Source organism: Pseudopodoces humilis, chromosome 7, assembly GCF_049639895.1.
Source record: "Pseudopodoces humilis isolate 2021_Gansu_Grassland_sample_001 chromosome 7, ASM4963989v1, whole genome shotgun sequence".
Classification (NCBI taxonomy): domain Eukaryota; kingdom Metazoa; phylum Chordata; class Aves; order Passeriformes; family Paridae; genus Pseudopodoces; species Pseudopodoces humilis.
In genome coordinates this window covers 5,789,548-5,805,742 of record NC_142206.1, presented here as the reverse complement: position 1 = coordinate 5,805,742, position 16,195 = coordinate 5,789,548, and the positions used below count along the sequence as shown (strand labels likewise).

The 16,195-nt window shown below is 47.7% G+C and overlaps 2 protein-coding genes across 8 annotated transcripts in view; one reads left to right on the top strand and one right to left on the bottom strand.

The window, feature by feature from the left end:
• The window catches only part of SBF2 (SET binding factor 2), a 232,027-nt gene extending 231,731 nt beyond the window's left edge, over positions 1–296 (bottom strand). For all 6 annotated transcript variants that reach the window (XM_014257906.2, XM_088057519.1, XM_014257910.2 and 3 more), the window contains exon 1: positions 126–296. In XM_014257906.2, coding sequence (XP_014113381.1) covers positions 126–180 — 55 coding nt within the window. In that variant the 5' untranslated portion in view covers positions 181–296. The remainder of the gene's footprint in view (positions 1–125) is intronic.
• Positions 297–6,178: 5,882 nt separating this feature from the next.
• ADM (adrenomedullin) lies at positions 6,179–8,961 on the top strand. Of its 2 annotated transcripts, none has more exons than XM_005529125.3 (4): positions 6,179–6,291; positions 6,883–6,993; positions 7,256–7,396; positions 7,884–8,960. In XM_005529125.3, exons 2-4 carry the CDS (start codon positions 6,896–6,898, stop codon positions 8,185–8,187), a joined length of 543 nt encoding a protein of 180 aa, XP_005529182.2. In that variant the 5' UTR covers positions 6,179–6,291; positions 6,883–6,895; the 3' UTR covers positions 8,188–8,960. The 2 variants fall into 2 exon arrangements, with proteins under 2 accessions (XP_005529182.2, XP_014113334.2); XM_014257859.2 differs by having other exon boundaries at positions 6,180–6,291; positions 6,880–6,993; positions 7,884–8,961.
• The last annotated feature ends 7,234 nt before the right edge of the window (positions 8,962–16,195 follow it).

The following is a 16,195-nucleotide window of genomic DNA, read 5'->3' as shown; positions in this document are numbered from 1 at the left end:
GCCCCGTGTGCGCCGCAGTCTCCTCCTCCCGCGGCCCGGCCGGAGGCGGGCGGGGGCCGGGGCCGGGCAGGAGCGCGGGGAGCGGCCAGGCACGGCGGGGCAGCGCTGCGCGCAGCCACACCTACCTGTCTTCTCGTGGTCATAGCCCACCACGATGAAGTAGTCGGCCAGCCTGGCCATGGCTGCGCGGGGCGCGCCTCGGCCTCACCACCCCAGCGGCTGCGGCGGCGGCTCGGGGCAAGCTCAGCATCCTCCGCTCCGCGCCCGCCGCAGGAGGAACGGCACCACCTCAGCCATGTTGGAGGCGCGGGCGCGCCGGGGCCCGGCGCGCCGCCCGGACCGCTCGCCGTGACCCCGGGGCTGGGCGGGGGCGGGGGCGGCCCGGCCCCGCTGTCCCGCGGTGCCGCTGCCCCGGGCCGCCCGCCGTGCCGGGACGCCGCTGCCAGCGCCGCGGCCTCCCTTGGCAGCCCCCCACGGGCGGGGAGGGCCTGGCGGGGGAGGTCCGCGCCCCGCCCGCGCGGGGCTTTGTCTCCCGGCAGCCTCCCCCTGTCCGGTGGGCGCCCGGGGGGCGGCGGGTGCGGGGCACGTTCCCCTCACAAAAGACACTCGCGGCGGGTGCGAGCGCTCTGCGTGCCCGGGGAGACTCGGGTGCTCGAGCGGGACTGCAGCTCGCCGCTCCCGCTAGGAGCTGCCGGGGCCGGGCATCGCCCTCGCCGAGGCTCCGCGGAAATGGAAGCCGGCGGCGAGATAACGCCGGCCCCGCCAGCCCGGCCTGGGGAATCGGGGATTGCGCTTCCAGAATGTGTCCCGGTCACGTTTAGTGCGCGGTGTGCGGGACGTGCCGCCTCGGGAGGAGCCGTCCCTCAGCCCCGCTGGGCTCTGCGGCGGTGCCGAGTGGCGGCACGGGGGTCTCGGCCCCGGCCCCCTCACCCCGGCACCCACGGCCCGGAGCGGGCTCTGCTGCCCGGCCCGGCCCGCTGGTCCCCGCGGGTCGCGGCGCCGGGGCCGAGCCCGGCAGGGAGGGCGCTGGCCGGCGGTGCCTCGGCGTGACCCGCGTGGGCTCGGACCTGCTGGCCCGGGCACGGCGGTGGCCGCTGGGGCGCTCGGCGAGGCCGCGCCGGGAGCTGCCGTGGTGCTGTTCATAACGTGCAGATGAGGCAGGCACCCTTCGGACCGTGGCCCTCGAAAGCACGGTGGGCTTTGCCAGCAGCCGCGGAGATGCTGAGGATAAATGAGCGGACAGTACAGCGCTTGGGTGGCTGGCGGAGCCTGCAAAAACCACTCTGATAAGCTTCTGTGTATCCTATAAGCTTCTGTGCTTCCCGTCTGACAGCACAGAGAGAGGAAGCAGCGCGGAGGACACGGGTCGCACTCCAGCGAGGAGCAGTTGTGGGTATCGGGTTGGGTATGGAAATGCAGCAGACTGGATTCGCCCCTGACGAGGGACCCAGCAGACAATCAGTGCTCTCAGAAACGTTTCTGCTTCAAACACGCCGTTCTTACGCCTCTTAGCTGGGAGGTGCTGATGCAGTGTCTTGACGATAAGCCAGATGCAAATCGGTCAGGGAGCTTCAAGCAGTGTTCCCGTTTGTGTCTTCTCAGCGGAGGGCAGAGGTTGACATCTCCTCGGAGTCATCAGCTTCGTGATTTAGCTGTTTTGAAGCAAATGACATGGGTTAAGATCTAATCCCAATAGATTTCCTTGTTTAGGAGTAAAGAAAAATGTGTAATATATACATAGAAAAGATTGACCATACTCTTTGAGAAGGAGATGCACTCTGTGGGGCCAGTCACTTACTTCTCACAGGTAGGAGTTAGACAGGAATATCTTTCTTAAGTTATGCATAGGCATTTTGGTTGCAGGACACAACAAAGTTCACAAAAGCAAAGGATAATGTTCTGTACAGCTAAACCTGGAAGGAAGGTTTAAAGACACTAAGAAATTACCTAATTTGGAGCTGAAATAGGACCTTAGAGTTATCATATCTACAGTCATAAAAAGATTCAATATGCAATAACAAATCTCAATAGTAAAATCTCACTGCTCTTTTAACACACCACCTCTAGCAGGAGAGGATCACTCACACCTTTCCCAGGGCATGAATAAATGCAGGTTCAAGAGCAAGATGTTTATTTAATGATTTCCCAATACTGCTAGTGCTCACTTTACAGCCTTGCTCCTTCTGCCATCTAGATCAGTACAGCCAAAGTTTATAAAGCTTATAAAGTTTATAAGAAGTGGCACATCTTAAATAAAAACCAGGAAGTTCAATTGAGCTTATTTATTTCACAGAATCACAGAATGATTTGGGTGAGGAGGGATCTTAAAGATCATCTTGTTCCAGCCCCCAGCTATGGGCAGGGATACATACCCCTAGACCAGATTGCTCGGACCCATCCAACCACACTACAAACACTTGCTGGGATGTGGCATCTGCAACTTCTCTGGGCAACTTCCCTAAAGTATAAAGCAATCTTATGTTCCTATAGGACAAGTGAGGAAGTGGAGCAGACACAGTGTTTGTTCACCTCAATTCTAATGAAAACTAAAACTGAATGCTTATCCAGACCACCAAACCTTAATTTCCTCACTTGTAGCAGGGTAGCCTGACTCCTCACAGGAGAAGCAGGGGCTCACAGAGGACACCAAGGCACAGGTTCCCAGGGAAAGAACTGTGAGGTTGCAGCCTCTCCAGGAGCCTGAAAGCACTCAAGGGACAATGTTGCCACACTCACATTGTGCACTTGCCAACAACAAGGTGTGAATGTTCACAATACCTTCTACAGTTCAGTCCTCCTTCAGGAAACAGAATAAACATTCTGCCTGCAGTCTCTATCCAGTGTCACCCCATGCCAAACACGGGGGCAGCAATGACCCCAACCAGGCTTTCCCCTACCAATAGACAATCCCCACTCACTTCAGAGGCTTTGTTTGGTGAACTCAAACCTGCCAGACACAAGGCTCACTAAAGCACCTCCAACCTGACTACCAGAAATGGAATCACCTCTTTGTTCCTGTGCCATTGGCATGGAGAGAACTGGCTGAGGGCAGGCACTAACAGTAAAGTTTTTCTGTGTGGAGCTTGACTGAGGTTTTAGATCCTTCAGGGAGTGCCATTCTTCTATTAGTATTATCTTTCTGCTGATTTCTTGCAGCCTGAAATACAATCAAGTCTATTCATACTCATGGCATATGAATTCAGAACAATTTGTTTAAACAAAGTGAAACATGCAAAGGCATTTCCACTGGCTTCAAACAACAGTTTTCTTCCATAATCAGCACAGAATATTTGCCTCACACTGATTCCCCGTTGATACCCACAGATTTTAGACCTTTTCTTTTGGAATAAATCTCAGCCTGAATAAAATGCTCCATAAATAGCAGCTCATCTTCACCATGTCCCTGCCAGAGCAGATACTTCTTGTAAGGTCTTCTGTGCATATGGCAACACCAAGAGGCTGAATGATACACCCAAGATAAGCAGTAAACAGGTCCAGGAGCTGGCTGATCCTCTAGGCCAGCTTCCCACCATGGATGAGGCAGCATCTGGGAGACCCTGTACTTCACATCACATCACTCTTGCTGAATTGCTTGGCATTGCCTCAGACTCATAGCTTGTGAATGATATTGTTACGGAACATTCTGTCCAACTGCTTGGTTTTATTTTTAAAAAGGAAATAACTATTTGTGGAATAATTTTTTAAAAGTGGTCACTGTTACATCATAGTACCAGTACAGTGACTATTGTTCATTTCCAAACTGCATGAGAATGCAAGTTCATAGAAATACCAAAATGATCATCTGAACAAAGAACATGATGTTTTGTGGTAGATTTGAACCAGCTTTACCTGCGGAAGCCCTTTCACAAACCACTTCAGCAACAAACTGATCATTTATGTGTCAAAATTTGCCACTTCATGAATTTGCATGAAGTAATTTTGTATCACTGAGATTATAGTTACAGTCAGTATGGAAATCACATGAGAGTTGTGTTACTACTCTTATTACTACTTCTAAATCAACACAGGATTTTTTTCTGCATTGTTTGGCTAAGAGTGTACAAAATACACTTCCCGTTTAAGCCAAAGATTTTGATGAGGGATTTTCCAGCATTTGAGGAAACGTGTGATTTTTTTAAGGTTTTTTTTTTTTTTTTACTGGAATGGGAGACTTAATTGGAGTCAAAGCAATGTGTATCACATAAAATCCTGCCTTCTCATTAGGAAAAAAGTTAGATTCAGTTTCAACTTCTGCTAATCAAGGAAATGCTTGAACTCGCACGAGCTTGAGCTGCCTCATGAGGTCTCTAAAATCCAGCCATCGCGGGCTGATGCAGTCGTGCAGCTCTGGTCATGACACGGTCCCGTTCTAGATCACCGATTATCCCATTTCTTCCCCCCTGCGTTTCTCCCCCCAAGCCTCTCTTTCTGCGCGTTTGTGCTCCGGAGCGCGGTCCGAGGCGGGGGCTGCGGCTCGGCGGAGCTGCAGGCGGCAGGGACGAGGGCGGGCCCGGGGCAGCCCCGCTGGCTGCCCGCGCGCCGGGGCCTCCGCCGTGTCCCGCCCCACGCTCGGCCGGGCAGGTGCGGCGGGCGGCGGATCCGGGCTCGCCCCGCGGCCGGCTCAGGGCCGGGGGAACGGCCTCGCCTTGCGGGAGCCCCGCAGGGGGCTCGGGGCGGAGGGCCGGCCTCTCGGTGCGATGGGGAGCAGTGACAGGCAGTGCTGACCCTCCCCGCCGGCCGGGTGGTGGCGGCTCCTGGGCCAGCCTGTCCCGCACAGGTAGGTGCCGGAGACAGAAGCCTCCAGATGTCTGGACGCTGCTGGCGAGCAGGGGGAGGGAGAGAACACATGAGACCGAGTGAGCCGTGCATAGGAAAGTTTCCGTCAGCCCCCTGCACGTACCTCTCCGGGGTGTTGTTACACACCGCGGTTATCTAGAAAGGCACGGAGTCACGAGCGCACACTCACTCACTCACTCACTCACCTGACTTTTGAAACACTTTGCCTGGGGCAAGATGCGAAAGAAACATCTCACCACTCATTCCTTCCTGCCGAGTGTCTCTCGCTGGCCAGGGGACCCTGGAGTCCCAGGGTGCAGATCTCCTGGGGCATTTCCCTCGGTCCCGCCGAATTTGCACGGCGACAAGTAAGCGGAGACACGCTCCATCCGCTGCTGGCTTCCAGCACCCCCTGCGAAGCCGGACCTCTGCATTGCTGAAGCGTCACGGAGCAAAGACGTTAAAGACTTAAAAAACCCAACAACAAGGTGGTCAGAATGAGGTTTTGCTGCTGGCCAGCCGGGAGAATGTTGTTAGAGACCCCGATCCTGCCCTGCTTTAGCTTTCTGGCCGGGAAGTAACCGCACTCACGTCCGTGGAGGTTTGAGGATTTGGAATAGCACAAGGCACGACGGATCTTCCCGGAGCCCGTAACCCCAGGAGTTTCAGTGACCCTGTGTTTGCCCCAAAGCAATACCGCTTGCTCTGTTCCAAGGCACAGAACTGGGTTCTAACCTTCATCTGCCAAAAAAATTGAATCGTGATATACTTAAATAGATCAAGTAAATCAAATTCATTTTGTTAGATAAAAAAATGCACCCAAGTTGAGTAATAAATATTAATGATGCCCGATTTGCCACCTCCTTACTTATGTAAAGAAGGCTGTCATTCCAATTACTCATTATAAATTCACGTTGTCCAAATATGGATTTATTTTTGTAACTTTGATATTTGATGGATTTTCATGGATTTTGGAATGGATTGAATCTGGTTCCCACTCCCCTGTTTTCACCCACCTGAAGCTAAAATGTCTAGAATAAGAAATTATGTTACAGACAGCATAAATGTAATTATATATCTGCGGTTAAAAAGTCTGTCCCCAGTAAAACAGGCTGAGGGGCTCACCGTATTTTGCAAGTTGTGCCATGACTCAGAATCCTAAAAGCTGCCGTTATAATTAACAAAATACCAAGGGGGTTGTTTAAGATAATTTTCAATAATCCTCTTATTTCCCCCCCCCCCAATGTTGCCCCCAATCCAGGTCAGAATGCTTAAGGAGTGCTTGAAATGTGGGGGTGGGGGGTGCCAAAAGAGAGATCGCCCAGCCACGCCAAGGTCCACCCACTTCTCAGCGCTGCTCTATAAAAGCGAGCAGTGGAGCGCAGAGCTCGGCAGTGATTACTTCACACACACACACACACACACAAAGGAGGAGTTCTCGCTCCTCAGGAAACCCTGCAAGCTCGGATCGCTACTACAAAAACATTTGTCTCAGTGGATTATCCTCACTGTCAGGTAAGAACTATTCTTTTTTTCCCCCGTCCTTGGCAACAACAATAGATTCAGGGGAGGTGGAATGCAAGTAAAACTCTACTAAATTTGGACTGTTTTGAAGAGTTTGGAGTTATGCTGTGGAGTCTTGCACTGGCTCTTGGCATCAGCTGCAGTTTACAACGTAAGATCCAGAACTAGCTGGTTCTGCGTGTGAAGTGGGAAGAGGAGCTATCAGAGAATAAATTTCCCGGTAGCAAAACACTTGCTGGAGTTTGGAAACGATGCGTCCGATAGCCAGCTCTCTCTGATCTTACGGGTTTGCTAAATCCTACTGCAAGCCGCTGGGGGTATTCTGGAAATCCTGTTGGTTTTCAGCCGCCTCTGCAGCTAAACTCTCGACAAACGTAAACTTTGGAGGCTCTGTTATTTACTCTGTGATAAGTTGCTGAGCAAATATTAGCTTCTGGTTCATATCAGACACAAAGTCCCCGCTAGCCTGGGGGCTCTGCGAGGGAAGGAGCTCCTCTCTGGAATCACCAGGAGTAAAAGACAGTCCTTACTTGACTTTTATTAGCAAGCATGCTTATAGTTCTTCTCTTTTCCCTCCAGCAGGAGCCCAGCCAGAATGAAACTAGTTCACGTAGCCCTGCTCTATCTCGGCTCTGTGACCTTCTTCGGGGTGGATGCTGCAAGGGTGGACGTAGCGACAGAGTTCAAAAGAAAGTGAGTATCGGAGCTCACCCTCCTGCCAGCGCCCCGCGCCTGGCTCCGGCCCCGATCAGAGGCAGTGGATTCCCTGCGGGAATTGCTCAGCTCCTTAAAGGCCTCGTTCCCCTTCAGGAAACATTGCGGGGAGGGGAAAAAAAATTTAAAAAAAAAAATCTCGGCGCTGGCAAAGATTTTCGCCCCTCGAATCTATTTGGTTTGGCTCCCGCCCTGCAGACTTGCGATAACAGGCTCTCCTCTTCTCTTGTGCTCCTTCCAGATGGACGAAATGGGCACTAAGCCGAGCCAAGCGGGACGTGAAGCCTGCGGGCGTGCTGCGAGCGCTGGGGGCAGCAGCCGACGCGCTGCCTCTCATACGCACTCAGGACGTGAAGGAGGATTCCCGAGTCTCGCCTCCCAGGTAAATTCCAGCCCTTCCTAGGCTCGGGCACTTGCTCGAGGCAGTGGAAAGTTTCGGGGTCCCTTCGTTTCCGGGTTTTTAGGGTTATTCTCGCTGTAGATCCTCCCCGCCCCAGAGGCAGGTCCTGCCCGGGCTGCACATCGCGCTGAAAGCAGCCTCCCGCCTTCCTTTCTCCGAGCTCTTTAGCTGGCGGGAGATAGTAGTGCCTTCGCTGCTAAAGTCAGATATAAATAGTAACTTGAGCCCTGGATGCACAGGAAAAGTAACAGCCGTGAACCGGCGGGGCCTCTCCTCGCATGGGCAGCCCTCTCTGCTCCGCGCTCCCTCGGAGGGCACAGCCAGGGCTGCTGGGGGGCAGCTGGGCACCGTCGGGACGAGCCCATCTCCAGCCTGGGGACTCCCTGCCCTCCCCTTCCCTCGCTCATCGGGTCCCCTCCTCCGGGCCTCCACCGCGCTCTTCTCACGCTCGCTCTCTCTCTTCCCGCAGCAACCGGGAGGATGCTCACATCCGCGTCAAGCGCTACCGCCAGAGCATTAACAGATTCCCCCACTTCCAAACAAAAGCGTGCCGCTTCGGGACGTGCACGGTGCATTGGCTGGTCGACGAGCTCCACAGGGCGGCCGTCAACGACAGGAACGATGCCGCCCCCCCCAACAAGATCAGCCCCCAGGGCACCGCCCGCCGGCGGCGTTCCCTGCCCGAGCGCCGCAGCCCAGCGCGCTCCCCCCGCTCCGGGCGGCGCCCACGGACGCGCCGAGCGCAGCCCCTCGCCCCCGTCCTCGGAGTCTGAGCGCCGCAAGAGCCGGCCGAGGCCGCCTCGACGGATGGACTGAGGCACGGGCTGAGATCCGCCAGGATTCGCGGAGAGCGCCTGCCCGGGCGGGACCCCGGCGCGCCCTCCGCGGGGGAGCTGAGAAGGGCAGCGGACGCTGCGCCCCCCGCCCGCCACGGACTCTCGCCCTCCCCGGGCCGGGCACCGCCGGCTCCCGCAGCCGCCGCCGCCGCCGCTGCTCCCGCACCTCGAGGAGGGGATGCTCAGGGGGGGACCCGCCGGTGGGCGACGGGCCCCGGCCTCGCCCTCTGCCCCCGAGGGTTGGAGGGTGCGCGGCAGCCGTGGGCAAGGACAGACCGCCCACATCTGCTCTACCCTCTGCGTTATGTGCACCCGGCAGGGAATCGGACACTCATTAGTCCCTGCGGGGACTGCGATATACTTGAACGTCACAGAGAGGAAAAGTGCAATTGTACGTGGTTTTCGTTAATTATAAGTGCGGTGTGTGTGGATCACGAGATATGCATCGGTATTTAAGATTGTTCTGTGTCATGTCTTTTTTTTTTTTGAAAAATATATTTTATTTTTATACGGTTTATATATATAGATATATATATATATTGCATAAGGGCATTTTAAAACATTGTATCCCCTCTATTTTTCATATCATGAATGTCAAACGTTAAACTCTTTTTCCATACCTTTTTTTATCTTGCATTCCAGACTGGTGAAAGATATAGAGAATGTATCAGCTGTTCTCCATGGGTAATATGTGAAATAAAATAAACACAATTACATAAAACACTTCAGTTACGTTGTCTTTAGTGGGGGCAGTGGTCAAGATGAATCATTTCTCACTGTGTTCAGTCCTACTCATGCTAAGCTAGAATGGCAGTCCTGGGACAGACCAAAACTTTTCCCTTGCAGACTTTATTAGCAGCCACCTTATCTCATCAAATGGAGTAAACTCCGAGCCAGCAATGTATCCTAAAATTCCAGGGCAGGTCTGTCGAGAAAGGCTCTAAGGCTCTTTTCTGCCCACACATTCAAGCCAGGGCTGAAACGTGTCACAGCTTGGATTGATCGTGCAAGTTTATTTTTTGCCCTAATTAATCAGAGAAACAACTGTACACTTCAACATTGCACAACAAAGTAACAGATTTATTGAGGCAGCATGTTCCAAAAATGGTCATGGCAGCTTCCAAGGTTATTTATGTTGAAGGATTTCCTGGGCCACAGTTCAGGTTAAAGTTAAATGGTGACTGGTTCAGTGCAGGGAGAACATTTTGGATAAAAGCTTAGCATGAGGGATTTTGTTGTTTTGTTCTTTTTTGTTGTTTTGTTTTCCTCTCTCTCTCTCTCTCTCTCTCTCTCTCTTTTTTTTTTTTTTAAACAAATTCCAAGCACAGACCAGAAAACAAATGTGAAACTGAACCTTATTAATGCACCACCAGCACCATCTATTGGTGTCTACTCCTTTTACTCCTAGAAAACAAACCTAAACCTAAATAAGTGAATTTGAATAACTTATTGGGTGAAACATAGCGTTTCCTCTATTTTACCATATCTCTGAACATAATTAACATATATAGGAGAGAACTGGGGAACAGCAGAACTCAATGCCTCCAGAATAAATGAAGTAGGGATCTAATATTTTTATTTTTTTTTACCTAATATTAAATTCCTCAAGACCATATATTTGTGAGAAAATTTGAAAAGAGCTGGCAATGACACCTTTCCAGGAAATGGCTGCAAAAACTTTGGGTAGAGATCTAGTGATGAGATACTTGCCATGAATTCATGACTTTTCTTTCCAAACATTGAGGTTCTGCTCAGAATTGTCTATTTTTAGTTACTTTCTAAGCACTTTCAACTATTTTTGAAATCCTGAGAGGTGGGTTTTCCCCTTGAAACATTATTTAAAAAAAAAAAAAAAGAAAAGAAAAGATAAAGACACCTTGCCAGTTTTAATTACCTGTTTGTTAACAGCTGGAAGAGAATTTACCTGTCTCCTGCAATGGCCTTTCTGATCCAGATTTTGCAAGATGTAAGGGATTACACAAATTTCTTCACTAGTTGAGAAACAAGCAAGTGGCTATTCTCAGACCATGGAAAACCTGAAAATTAGAGTTGTTGCTGTTAAAAGTTTTGTGGTGCTTGCAGTGAGAAATTATAATGTGTAGGTGAAAGTGTGATCCTACTTAATGTACACAGCACAAGAAAACAATGGCAGCAGAACCATACAATTTATTAGCTACAATGTTTTCCTTATAAGTTCCCCAGTTAGTACTTTTTGCCATCTAAATTTGGGACAGAAGGTTGGATTGGGCTACATTGTGGTTAAGTATGTACTTGCCAACTAGTTCCTTTTGTTTGTATTGATCTTTTTTCTTCATTTCCTGCCAAAACCCCTCATAGAGTACCTTTTCTTCCCTCCTTTCCTCTTCACTGGTGGAAAACACTTCACTCAAAGCTGAAAGACCCCACCCTGAACCAGACAGGGCTCAAACCAGCCAGCTGGTGCAGGATGGCACAATTCTGACCTGACTGGAGTTTAAGAAATTCAACTAGTGTTTGGAAGGACCAAGAGCACCACCTGCTGCGCCTGTAAGGAGAAGCAAAACTCTCTGCAATAAATAGCAACCAAAGAAAAGAAAAAGAAAGGTTTTTTTTGGTTCCCTCACCAATCTTTGAAAACGTGTTTTAATGCACAAACACTGCTGAAGGAGGCACGTCAGAAAGTAGTGAGTAGCCCAAAGACGGCACACTCTTTGAGTGTAAAGAGCAGACAAAGAAACCCTGGAAACAAGATGTCAGTGGATTTTGTCTAACCTAGGCAGGATAAGCTGGAGAATGGCAGAGCAGGACAACGTTAGGCAGGGACTCTTTCCCAATTCACAGCTAACACCACACCCCAGTCTCACTTCCAGGTTTCAGGGAATGGGTTTATAAGGGTTTATAATGTATCAAGACATTATTCTCATCCATTTCTGCACCAGCCCCAGGTGAAAACTGCCCAGGTGAAAGCTCTTCCTCCTGCCCAAGCAGGGACGATACTGAAAAATCCCAGTGAAGCATCTCTTCACTTCATCCCATAAAGCAAAATGTTGGGCATGATTGCTTAAATAGTGGCTGAAGTTTATCCATAATCTAGATTAAAATCTCAGAGAAGTGTAAGGATTCGGGGTTTCAGGGAGAACAAGACTGTGAAACAGCCCATGAAAGTGAGCATCCTCCTGTAATAGTAGAAGTTCAAGAACTCTGCACTTAAGTCAAAGCCAGCTTATGCTGTAATGTGACAGATGAGAAGTGGAAGATGTCATCAAATGCCTCCAAAATCAGGAGTCTCTGTTTACACACCACCTTAGTTAAAATATTTGTTTCTAAGAACAGTCTGGTGTCCCAAAGGACAGTATTTCAAAGGCTGCTAAAAACATGACTCGAAGTTCAAACAAGGTTCTAAATTAAAATTAAGTTTTGCAATGGTAAATATGTGTTGGAGCAGGAATTCATCCTTGTCCACCAGTCTGTTCAAGAGCAGATGCCAAAGGAGTGGTCACCATTCTCAGCACAGCCTCCACAGTGGAGTGTCAGAAGAGTTCATGAAATATTCTTTATGAGTGATTACTGTGTTTTGTACCTACCCTAGGGACACACTATGGCAGATGAAAAAATTCTTCACTATAGACAATTTTTCATTACCAAAATGGATTCCAAAGGGTATTTTTATTTCAAAAAGATTTTTGGGCTTCATTATTAGTGCTATATGGAATGATGGCAAGGTGCCTAAAATGCTGATATATACGGACTTCCTCATGAAGCTCTAGTGCAGGAACCCAAATTAGGAAGAGGAAAACAATTAATTATTTTTCTTTCTTCACTTGGTACCATAAACTTTTCTTCAAGCAGCCATGTCACCGCAAAAATTGTTTGTTCTCCAGTTACATAAGAAAGTGGTCAGAGTGCTTCCATTGTTACCTAGGAACAACTTCTACTGCATCCAAAAAGTAGAGACACTGGTGTACTTTCAGATGATTATCAAAATCCGCAAAGCATCTCTGTCCGTGCTAAGAAGAACTGCAGTCAGGTGCCAGATATAAACTCTTTCTGCAAGCACAATGACAGAAAGGGGAATACTAATGAATACTTTGGCACATATGAAGCCTTTTCTGGCTCGTTGAGTACCCAAAGGACAGCAAGTCATAATTAAAGCCAATAATGGCAACTCCAGACAGCCATCCAAATAGTTTCCTTGTGCTGTCAATTCACCGTTTCATATTATCTCACATCATACTTAAGCAGAGTAGAGCACACAGGCATCAGGAGAAAGAATTCCAGCATGACTGAGTACAACCAATAAGTAAATCCAATTATGCCTAACTAAAATTTGTTTATTGCATTCACAAGGCTTTGCTTTTATTATCCAAATATTTTTTAAGGAACAGGGCTTTTTTCACCAAATAATTTGTGTCAGCTTTGAAATTGTTTTAATTTTTAAATACTTAATTCTTTGGAGTGAGGCCATGTATCCTTCATGAGGAGAAGGAGCATAATTTTTTCATGAGGTAAAGAACTTTGCTATGCAAAAGCCTTTTTACTACAAGCTATGTACACTAGTCAAAATGCTTGGTAATGTCTCCAAATGAAAAACAAATGGCCCCATTAAGACTAGAACCAATGTTAATGATTTGATAAGACTGGAGTGTTTTGCATGCAACATTCCCAGCAAAGACAACAGCAGTGAAGATGCCAAATGATTTTTTTTTTTTACTTTTTTTGACTCTGTGATAACTTTTACAAAACATTTAACTAGACCTCCTTGAGTCTCTCATCCACTTACAAAATCCTGGGGTTTTCCAAAGTCAAGAAAGATCTGTTCTACCCACCGAAGGCACATATTTTGTAATAAATTCTGACTCTCAGAATAGGTTTGCAAAATAAGTATTCTTCCAATACTTTCTGTAAGTTGTCACTTCTTTGCAAATTACATGCAACTTTTCCATCAGTTATAAAAGGGTTTATATTTTCTTCATACTTTTCTAACACGGTGTAAAAACAAACAAACAAACGTCTGGGTCTTAATCTCTGATGTCCAGCAGTATGGGCAGAAAGGAGAGAACAAACAAACTGGATCTTATCTGTTAGTTCAGGAGCAGACTAAGCAGTTCATCAAACAAACACACTTATTGTCCTTTTAAGAGCTGGTTACTGTGACAGGAGTTCCATGAAGCTGAATCACGCCAAGGCTGAAAGGCACCGTGTAATTCATCCCACCGCTGTTACAGCACAGCACAGGAGGCTTTGTGGGCTCCTCGTTTCCCCTGACGTGACCCAGCTCTGGTGTCTCTCTGCTGGAAAGCACCAAACTCTCAACCACACTTCCCTGCCTGCCCAGGAGGGCTCAGGAGCAGCTCTGAGCTGCACACTAAGAGGACAGCTGATCTTGTAAAATATGTCTGTTCTCTTTAGAGGCAAGGGAAAAGTGAGGAATTTAAAGTCACTTTTTCTAAGTAACTTATTTCCCGAGCTGTGCAGCCCTGCATCTCATTCTGCATAAGGAACACATTCATAGTCTGGCCTTTATTGATAAACAACATGAAAAATATGCAATTGGCATATATCATTAGTGTCCTTAATGCCTACAGACATCAGACATGCCGGTGTGATGAACTGGTGAGCCAGATAGGAATCTTAGCACCAAATCCCAGGCCTGAGACTGATCCCATCTAATTGAAACAAAACTTCTACTGACTTCAGCAGGAAGAAAATCTAAGCCCCAGCTTTCTTTCAAAAACATGTCTATTTTTATATCACAAGACTGTATTGTGAATTTTGCTTTATGTTTCATTTATTCCAAATTTCTAGTTTTGAACACTGAAGAAACTACTAAAAGATACAAGTAAGGAATGGGATCCCTGTCAAAAAGAGGGAACACAAATCCAGACTCTCCATTCAGTCTGAAATCAGTTCAGCAATGTATGCTTATTGCTGCTGCTCTAAGTGGATGCTGGCAGTGACAACTTCAGCAAAAATACATGTCAAGTGCGTCACTAAATGTGTTCATGAGCAGGGATGGAATCCCAGTAACTTCCAATGCTCTTGTCCAAAACCCAGACTTCATTTTTTATTTAATGCAGTTGGACTTTGGAGTGTTTTAAACACTAAGACTTTATATGGTAGCATTTCCTTCCCCCCTCTTTTTTCTCTTTATATTTAAAAAAAACCCATAATCTTGCTACCTATTTTGAAGTGTTGTAAAAGGGTGTATCTGGACAGCTCAAGTGAGAGAGGAATTTCATAGCTCACAGCAGAGACTGGCAGCACTTTGTTATAATATTTGCACAAGGCCATCAGTATCTGTTTAATGAAGGATATAAAGAGATTTGCACAAAGAAGTGAGTCCGACAGAGATGAAGATGATTTACTGAGAAATAATTCACATCCTCTCACCCCAACCTGATTTAATTAACTCCTGGTAATGGGGGAAAAACAACCCCTTATGTTACAAGTGCATGAGGGCCAACAGACCTGATTTATTGTCTTAACCACACTGCAAGACAGACAGAAACAAATGATACGTTTTTTCCATGGAATGTCGTTAGAGTGTGTGCACGAAGATATTTTCCTTCTCTTGCTGCATCTGTATAATTTTGCTGCCATCTGCTGCCTCCTGAAGACAAACAAATTGCTCTAAAATGAGAGCTGGATGCCAGTGGCACAGAGCTGCTGCCAGTGGGGAGGAAGGCCTGGCTTTAGAAGTGTTTTAGAGCTGCCCTGGGCTGGTTACTCAATATGCTGAGTAAGGCAGAGATTTATATTTTTCATTCCTCCTGAGCTTTACTCAGAAAAAGCAGGAACAGCACAATACCTTTACATATTCCAAGGAGATGGAGAAAGGAATTCTCCTGATACCACTTTTGCCACTCTGGGCTACCAAGAGAACAGTAGCAGCATTTTTTGAGAAAACAGTGTTTTTAAGGTGTGACATGGAGAGATAAAAGGTGACCACTGGCTCCTGTGCTGCAGGAAGGACCTATTTATTGAAGAGTAGAGAAAGCTGAAGTTAGAAAAGACCAGTGGTGCGTTTTCAGGAGAACTCATGATTGGAGAGATGTGCCCATGCTCTTAATTTCTACACATAGAACTCCTTCAAAGGCAGGAATCAGGACAGTGTGCTGAGTCAGACTGACCTGTTTCTCTACCTCAGGCATAAACAACACCATCTCAGTAGTAGTCAGGTATGAGCTGTCAGCTTCCATGATCAAAGAACTGAAGTTGTACATCTAACAGTTACAAACAAAAGGGATTATTTTCAGAAAAAAACCAAAAAGCTGGATTGAAATCACAGTTGTATCTACATAATTATGTAATTTATACATGCTTAGTATAATACAAGAACCCTTATTTTAACGAATGGCACTTTGAAAAATGTTTTCTTTATAACATATAATCCAAAAACACTTACACAAGAAGGAAGTATCATATCTGGTATGAAAGGCTGCTTCAAATTCTACCTGAGAAAGCTAGAGACAGTAGAAATGGCTTTTAACAGCCTTTTATTTGGTAAAGATCTCTTGGCTGATATCAGGGACTTTTAAATTTCATTTTTAATCCAGCAGAGTAACTCAACCAGGCATTGAAAAATGGACCTTCCATCAATATATTTCTTTTCATCTCTATGACCATAGAGTTTCTTCAAAAATTATATTCTGTATGATGTTGATATAGAAGATTCAACCCTTTATTCATAATGGGCTTAAATTAAGAGCTGAAATGATTTGGAATCAGTGCTGGTTACCTTTGCTCTCTCCTGGATACACAGTGATTCACCAGCTGGGGCACACCATGGACCTTCAGCCAGGACATTACTTCATGGACTTCATACAGATCATGAAAGCACAGAAACACAGACAAGTAAACACACCTGCCCAGGCTTGAGAAACAGGCCTGCTGTCACCTCCAGGGCATGGCATCAGTAATAACCATGCAACCCACACATGTGTCAGCCCTCTTCCATTAAAGCCTG